Source organism: Triticum urartu, chromosome 1A, assembly GCF_056163025.1.
Source record: "Triticum urartu cultivar PI428250 chromosome 1A, HENAU_Tu73, whole genome shotgun sequence".
In the NCBI taxonomy this organism is placed as follows: domain Eukaryota; kingdom Viridiplantae; phylum Streptophyta; class Magnoliopsida; order Poales; family Poaceae; genus Triticum; species Triticum urartu.
Window position 1 is genome coordinate 543,892,159 of NC_141873.1, and position 8,812 is coordinate 543,900,970.

General features: G+C 46.0%; 1 protein-coding gene across 1 annotated transcript; it reads left to right on the forward strand.

Moving 5' to 3' along the window:
* The first annotated feature begins 214 nt into the window (after positions 1 to 214).
* LOC147992439 (uncharacterized) lies at positions 215 to 3,973 on the forward strand. Its single transcript, XM_087539025.1, has 8 exons — positions 215 to 291; positions 382 to 499; positions 2,314 to 2,382; positions 2,474 to 2,677; positions 2,799 to 2,972; positions 3,057 to 3,416; positions 3,501 to 3,710; positions 3,800 to 3,973. Exons 1-8 carry the CDS (start codon positions 215 to 217, stop codon positions 3,971 to 3,973), a joined length of 1,386 nt encoding a protein of 461 aa, XP_087395151.1.
* Positions 3,974 to 8,812: the final 4,839 nt, after the last annotated feature.

Sequence of the window (8,812 nt, forward strand, 5' to 3'; positions counted from 1 at the left end):
GAAATGTGGAAACAAAGCTAAGATTGAAGCTTCCATAGCTGAGGCAGTTATCCTAGAGGAGGTGTCAGACCTCAGGACATCATACTATCCAGACCACGTTCCCCATCTGCATAACAAGGTGCCTCGATACAATATAGAAGAGCCCAAGTATCAACCCGGGCTCGATCTATTCAACCCGCAAGGTGGGAGGGCTAGGGCCTCGAAATCTTATAACATGCCACGACAAGAGTGGGAGGACCTCATGTTCTATATCGTGCACAACATCAAGGAAGTTGAGGAAGTGTGGATGAGGTAATACCACTACACCATTCCTTTATGTCTTCCACATCATCATGTTTCATGTTCACTTAGTCCCGTCTAACACTGCTTATCTTTTTTTAGTGATTTCGTTCAAGAGGAATGGACGGGAGTGAATCCTCCTACTGAGGCGGAGGCACTTACTCTTCTCCGTCATGGAAACCCTGGACGTAAAATTTTTGTTGCTTGGTTCATGGAGAAAGTAATTTTCCACACTCCCCTATTAAATACCTACTTCAAAATTTATTAGTTAACCGAACTAATGCACGCAACAATTTCCATTATACTTGTAGGGAAAAGATCCGAACATATCTATGGATGATGAATTGAGATGGGTTTCCATGGGTTTTGACCCTGCCGTCATGACATGTAAAAAGTATGATGTGAATGGGTATCGCTTCCATATAGAGGAGCACCAAAACAGCCGCCCCGATCCCAAAACTATAAATACTGGAGTATACACCCCCGGTCAAAATTAAGTAGACTACTACGGAAGGGTACAAAATATATACGAGGTTAAATTCCGCCAGGGGTGTGAGACCCTAAGTCTGCCTGTGTTCAAATGCCGATGGTTCGATCCGCGGGAGGGGGTAAAACATACGCCTTCCATTGGTTTGGTCGAAGTTAAACCATCAACCATTTATGCCGGAGCCGATCTCGTCATTGCGGCTACCCAAGCTACACAAGTATATTATCTGCCTTACCCATGCCAGAAAGTGTATCTAAAGGGTTGGGAAGTTGTGTTCAAGGTGTCGCCACATGGTAAGCTACCAGACCCGAATGAAGACGATTACTACAACATTAACCCCATGACATACGAGGGAGTGATCTATCAAGAGCAACCTGATGATGATGATGATGATGATGATGATGTGGTTAGAAACGATGACGCTAGACCATTGGGTGATGATGATGTGGACCCAAACGTCAACGATGCACGGAATGATGGTGAGACCATTGTCAATGAAAATGACATACTTATGCTAGAAAAGTTAAACGAAGACGCTGACGACGAGGAAGAGCCTCCACCTCCTTCGGACAATGAAGATGATATGATTGATAGTGATGATGAGACGGACCAAGAAAGAGGTTACAACAGTGATGATTCATATGGGTTCTAGCAGATGTATGTTTCAAGTCTTTTTTTCTATAGTTTAGGAATATGCCTTTTTATGCATTTTTATTAATGTGCTTATTATCATGCCTTTTTCTTCATTTCATTAATTTACTAATTGATTTTTCTCTTTTCAATGCAGGTTCGTGGAACATGGGCAAGGGGAAGGCCGACGACGTGGGTTTCCTACGCAAGGTCGTCGGCCTGCCTAGTCGGAGTGGTCGAGCACGTAATCCTCCCCCTCGGCTACTTGACGATGACTCCTCATAGGGAGGTCGAGGGAGAGGTGCCCCTAGAGGAGGAGGGGCGGGGGGAGAGCCTCTAGAGGACGAGGTGCTGGGGGGAGAGCCACTACAGGGGGGTCGCGGCCAGAAAGAGCGCACCCTCACCGACTTAGGGGTGTTGTCTTCGAGGCCCTCCTCTAGTGAAGTACCCTGCTCTAGTGAGGTACACTCTAGGGAGGAGGAGGAGGAGGAGGTGGAGGAGGAGGCAGGCGAGGAGGAGGAGGAGGAGGAGGTTGGGGAGGGGGAGGCAGGCGAGGAGGGGGGTGGTGGCGGGGATGATGGTGGTGACGGGAAGGGGGTTGACAACAAGGGGTGGCTGCGTGGCAACGCAAAGCTACCAAAGCAGGTTCCTGCTACTGAGGAGCAGAAGTGGCTCATTGAGCCCACGGGAAAAGATTAAGTGGTTCATTATTTTGCTTGTCACATGCTTATTCCGGTTGTTATTTATTTTGCTTGTCACATGCTAATAGTTCATTCTTTTGCAGCAACTGGATATATTCTAAAGGGCTCCGTATTCCCAACGGCCTCATCACCGTCTTGCTGAAGTTATACTGGCCGGGGTTGTACTGTCCGGATCCAGTCAGGCAGCCGGACCGTCGGGTTTTGACCACGAGCTAGGACCACTGGGAAGCGGCCCTCCACGCGGACCATGAGACCCACGCCAAGGCCGTGATCACTACTTTCTGGGTGAGTTCTCTTCAGAAGCACAAGTCCATTCTAGTTTCATGAATGATTTAACTCATGGCTTCTTCCATTCTTGTTTCATGCATGATTGTAGAAATTCTATCGAGTTCTTCCGGAGCACAGGGCTAGAGCGGACCAGATCGTGTTGCGCCAATGCAAGAAGAAGGCCCGCCAGATGCAGTACGAGGTGCGCTATGTGGCCATCTCCACATACTACCACAACGTTCTTGGTGTGAAGATGACCAAGGAAGAAGCGCGGAGGATGGGCATTACCTTGGAGAGGCCCGAGTTCTTGGCGGTAAGTATAAAAGATTTTTCATTATGCTTTCATTACCTTGTGGTACATTATGCTTTATGCTTTATGCTTCCATAACACCAATTTGGACACACCTACATGCCATTATGCTTTTATTATGTAGGTGTGTCCAAATTGGTGTTATGGAAAAGACGAGTCCTGGGCGGCATTGGTGGATCTTTGGTGTGATGAGGCTGGAGCCTGGGCGGCTATGAGAACCAAAAATAAGGCTAACCAAGGGACGGAGGGAGTACATGCTCAGGGAAACCGAAACCACTATCTCCACAAGGCAGTTAATGTATGACTGACCCCATTAAACATTCTTCTTCTTCTATTTACCATCACTTTCTTATGTATGACTAACCTCTGTTTGGTGGTGCAGGAGGAGAAACTGAAGCGGCCGCTCTCACACATGCAGGCGTGGGAGATCGCCCATACGCGGAAGGACTCCAAGCCTGCCGAGCCCAAGTACTACGACAAGAAGACCGCGGGGAGGAAGAAGGCCTACTCGGAAGCGTATCTGAAGTTACATCCTGACACACCTGACCCCATTGTGGCGCCTCTGGACGACAGGGCGGTGGTGAGCATGGGGCCCAAGGAGCACGGTCGGGAGGCGGTTCTCGATGCTGTGATCACTCCTAGTATCTCCTACACACAGCTTCGTCGGATCGACCCGAGCCTGAGCCAGCGCACGAGCCAGCCAGTGACCAGTGCACAGTCCCTCTTTCAGGAACAACAATCTGTAAGTATTTTCCCTCTTATCTTCATAGCTCACTTTATTTTCCGCATTTAGTAGTTTTATGAGTTCCATCATGTCATACCGTAGGCCTACCTGGAGTACACACGCCAGGAGACCATGGCGTGGCATCAGAGGCTTTATGAACACCAAGTGCAGAGGGATAGCCAGATGCAGCAGGCTTTTCAGGAAATGGCGGCCGGCAGGTGTCCTCAGTTCCCTCCAGCACAATGCCCTCCAGCACAACCAGTGCTGCTGAGCTTTGAGGAGTTTGTGGCACAGAACGCTGGCCCCTCGCCGGTTAGTTCATCCCCAATCTATTCACCCAAAGCATGTCATGCCTTTCAACACAGTCATATATCCCGTTAATATATGTTTTCAACATCCAGGGAACAGGTGGATCTACCGTTGGCGGTGGTCTTCGCAGCACTCCGGAGACACGGAGCCCGACCACTCCGATCCACGGAGGCGGAGGCGGAAGTGGAGGCGGTACCGCTGCCGCTAGCAGTGACGACCTGGGCTTCAGCGGTCTTGGCGGTGACGACCTCCGCGGTGCTCGATGATGCTTGAGATGTGATGATGATGCTTGAGATGACTTGTGTGTGTTGATGATCATTTAGATGACTTGTGTGATGATGCTTATGCTTATGCTTACGTTCGTTGATATGCTTATGCTTGTGTGATGATGATCTATTGTTGTGATGATGCTTATGCTTACGTTCGTTGATATGTGCTGCTGATATGTGCTGTTATATATGTGTTGTTATTTGAATTGAACTGATTTGAAAACAAACAGAAAAAAAATTAAAAGCAAACTATGCCGACGGCTATGCCGTCGGCATAGGGCTGGCGTGAGCTCCCAGCAGCTGACAAGTGGCACCTATGCCCGTCGGCATAGTTTAAAAGCTATGACGACGGCTATGCCGTCGGCATAGGTGCCACACGGCAGCTACTGGGAACTCTGTATGAAGGAGTATGCCGACGACTATGCCGTCGGCATAGTTCGAAACTAGGCCGACGGCCTAGCCGTCGGCATAGCCCTGGTCCATGGCCAACGACAGGCCGCCACGTGGCACACCTATGCCGACGGCCAGGCCGTCGGCGTAGGTTTTGACTAGGCCGACGGCCTGGCCGTCGGCATAGGTGTGCCACATGGCGGCCTGTCATTGGCCAAACTTGACGGCGGCCGCCATTAGGCGTGATAGTTGCCGACGGCCGGGGCCATCGGCATAGATGTATGGGCCCCGTCGGCGTATCATATATGCCGACGACTTTTCTATGCCGACGGCCTCCCTGGCTGTGCCGATGCATATGTTGCCGACGGCCCTATGCCGACGGGGGCCGTCGGCATAGGTCTATCCCGACGGGACTCAGGCCTATGCCGACGGCCCATGTGATAAAAAGCTCCAGATTTGTCTTTTTTGCACCGCCCTCATTTTAATGTATTTTGCTCTGAAAATTTACACACATGTGTGTTATGCCTTCATGTATATCTATGTTTTTTTCAGAACGTTTTGAAATGTAGAAAATATGAAATTTGACGAAATTCAAAATTTTCAAAACCGAGCTCCATGGAGCTCAACCTCCAAAGACAATATCCGCTCCATTCCATAATATAAGACATTTTTGCAAGCTAACGTCTTATATTGTGGGATGAAGAGAGTATAAACTAGTAGAAACAATCTCATGAAACGACAACATGTTTTTGGGAATCTTGCGGAAGAATTGTCATTTTTCCTTTGTCTTTCTTGAGCAATGGGCATGCACTCTATCTTTCTATTAAGTAGAAAAAAGAATTAACAAGTTAACCACGAAAACTGGCTGAAACGGATAGAAAGCAATATTGTATGATCGTGTCCCATGGACCGGGGTGGGTGGGTGCTTGAATAGTCCCAGTTATATCCTTCACAAGACCTATACCTGCAAGTATATAACAAAGAAGAACGTGAAAGCCAAACTTGAGAAAAGTAGAGTTAGGGATAGAGATTGCAAAGATGGTGACGGTTTCACGAGACTCATTAGTTGGTGATATCCTACCACTCATTGCTGGAGGTTCAGGCACGAAGTCCTATGGTGCACAAAGACCACAGTAGGGTCGCCCACAAAGAGCCCACAAAGTGCATGCCAACCTATTCCACCATGACTTGCTAGCACAAAGGTTAAAGACTCACTCAGGGTTGATGTTGCATGAAGAAAATGATCATCGGGCTTCATACACACTCTGAAGCTCTCAATCGACTCGTAAGTCCTAACCATCTAGGAGGTGCAGACCCTACAAGAGTAACAAGCAAACACAGAGTCACTTGGATGAACTTCCCAAAAGACCTCCGGTCAATCTCTCTCAAGAACCCATATGATCACAAAGATAGGCTTCATAAAGAGAGATGAAGATCAAATGTGGGGTTGAAGAAAGGATGATCTGGCCTTTAAACACTCAATTATCCGATCTCTTGGTTTTCGCGAAAAACTCAAACAACGTCTCGAAACAACCTCACACATCCCCATCCAAAGAGGTGTCGGGTCTATTTATAGAAAAAGCATAAATTTGGTTGCCATTGTGAAAAAAAGTAACTAGTCTCGGTAGTACAGACATGTTCAAAAATTAAACCACCAGAACGGAAACACGCATTCCCGCAATGATCAGAAGCCAAATGCTCGGAGGGTACCAGGATGTCCATTAAGCCTGTAAAAAATTCATTACCCAAATGCATCGGAAACAAAAACCTCTGAGGTACTAGACCAAAAAGGTACTCCATCCGATCCAAATTAATTGACGCCACTTTAGGACAACATTTTCGTGAAGGGTAGAACATGCTAGGAAGAATTGGAGAAAATAACCATCTGAAGTATGTTGGGGTCGACATAGTAGTTCTTATGAGAAATTGGTGCGGAAATGGCTAAGTCTTTGCTCGGAAGTACCAGATGGATTCGGTTGGATAGTTAATAGAGCTTCTAGAAAGAAGTATGCGCAATTGGAAAAATGTGTTAATGATTTTCATTAGCTCTATGGAAAGATACTCATTAGTCTCTTTGTACATCCCCCCCCCCCTTTCCCTTTTTTTTTGCCTTTGTAGTTTCATTTGTATGTGGTCTTTTTGTTTTCATAGATAGTTTCCACGTATAGTTATTTTTTGCTTTCTTGTTTATACCTTGTACTACATTATTGAAAATTAATAAAAATATACGCAACATAATCATGCTGTTTCTTGTAAAAAAAGTATCAGATGGATTTGGTTTCAGAGTATTGGACCTAGAATGAGACGCTAAACTGAAGCAAACCAAGAGGTGATCAGAAATGCTGGAGAAAATGATTGGAGGTGCGGATCTAACAAAGATGGTTTCATAGGATGACAATTCGGTGGTACAAGAGAAAAAACTCGGCGGTTCGGAAGCGAACAAAGAACAGGGTGCGCTTAGACAAAACACCCATTCCTCACATGATCGGTAGTACCTGGTAGAAATACTCAAAATTACCAAGGGTGGTGAAAAGAGAGGAATTTGAGTGGAAGGAGTTGAAAACTTGGTTGAGGATCTTGATTTGGAGTTCACCCAAGATATTTTCCTTGGTCCCCCATTGACATTATGATTGTCCTTAAACTCATGGTGAATGTTGGATTCACCTAACGCCTATAAAGATGCAAACTACGAGGTGAAGGATCGAATTGCCATTAATTGCCACAACCCAACAAGGGTATAAGATGCACTTTGAATCTCCCCCTATTTGTTGATCGAGGACAACACAATCAGATATAGAATGAAATGATTAAGCATGTGAAAGTTCATGTACTTATTATAAGTTTTGAGCTCCCCTATTTGTGTGCACTATTAAATTTTGCTTTTGGAATGCAAGTGCTGTTACACATTATTAGATAGTGTGGGAACAACAAGTATATGACACATTCCATGGGATGCATTGTGTGTACGAATGATAAAGATGGGAAAGACCATGGGTAAAAAATTTGGCACATCTTTCGCGGTTAGGACAATTGAAACGCCAGAAATGACACGACCTAAGTGATGGTTGTTCCACAACGGTACATCTGTGATCTATGGCGGGCGATTCTAGATTATTTTTTAGCAAATATCAATCCCATTTTATTAAGAAATGGTAATTTTCATAGGAATGGTTACAATATCATGCGGGGTCACTAGCCTACACCAAGGGGCAAAGCATGTTTTGCCAAATTATGGGCTTTGTCATTGTTGTTCCGGCTTCTATGGACATAGCTGCATTCATCAAACTCCAAAGCTTTGGATTTGATCTCCCTGATGATGGAGGTGATTCTAGATGGCCCTTCTGAGATGGGAGTGTATTTCTACCGGCCCGCTAAAGACGTGCCGCCAATGATGACCCATTCTGTACAAGTGAGGCCTGATTTGGGCGAGAGAGTGGGCCCTTGTTTTTGTGCCATGGCTTGTTTCAGTTATTGTCATTGTAACACTCTAGAATGAGGCAAAGGTTTTGCCTCCAACTTGAAAATTTTCCACCAAGACTGGATAGTTTGAGAACATGAGCACCTGTCAACACATTGCCTGGCTTAAGGTGGCCCCAAATGTGATGCGTGGGTAGCTAAATAATAGGAACCGAGGAAGTGCCATTGCCACTAACCGAAAGGTCGTTGGCTAAATGGAATGGAGCAATTGATCTACGTCGCCCTTTACACTTTCTCTCTATTATCACATATGAACACGGTGGGCACTAGCCCGTCGGTGATGGTGAGTAGAGTTTCTCTATACTTCGTCTTAAAGGTGGCATAATACCGTAAATGGATGGGGTGTGTAGTGTACAGTGAGTTAACTCATAGGTCAAGGAAAAGGGTCGAAGGTCTGCTTTCAGGTCTGATCAAATGCTCTGAAGATAGATACTGAACTAGACATACAGGTGTACCACTCCAGTCAAAACCTGAATACCTTTTAAATCTACATTCAACTCTTTACGAAATGTTTTATGTTTCTTTGGCTTCGTCAATAAAATGGAAAAACTAGTTATGCTCAACTTTTTTGCTGTTCTTTAACCAGTTAACAAATGTGACATGCAGCACAGCTTAACAAACCTTATCATGGCCGGGCATGCAGTCCACCAACCCTGCTTTTTTCTCTGGGTTGTGACACTTGTAGTTTCAGAGGCAGTGCGCGTGGCTTTGTTGTGCTAGTAATTGAGTTGCTTTTCAGTGCGTGCGCCGACTAAACTTGCCAATCCTATGCACTTTCAGATCTCCTTTTTTCGTAGTGCGTGGACCATTAATTTCTGCTTCATCGTCATCATGTCTTCCATGAACGCAATGTGATGTGCCGCTGAGGAAAAGGCACATCGTTGCACACTTGTACTGCAGTAGCCGTGGCCATTTGGCCCGTGCCTGAACTCTCTTGATCGAAATTCGAAAGCCTATAAATACCACTGA

Bases quoted from the DNA above. Each gene is read 5' to 3' on its own strand.
- LOC147992439 (XM_087539025.1), top strand. From the start codon at position 215: ATGCCACGACAAGAGTGGGAGGACCTCATGTTCTATATCGTGCACAAC. The intron at 2,383-2,473 runs GTGAGTTCTCTT...GCATGATTGTAG, and splicing joins CCGTGATCACTACTTTCTGG to AAATTCTATCGAGTTCTTCC. The intron at 2,678-2,798 runs GTAAGTATAAAA...TTTATTATGTAG, and splicing joins AGAGGCCCGAGTTCTTGGCG to GTGTGTCCAAATTGGTGTTA.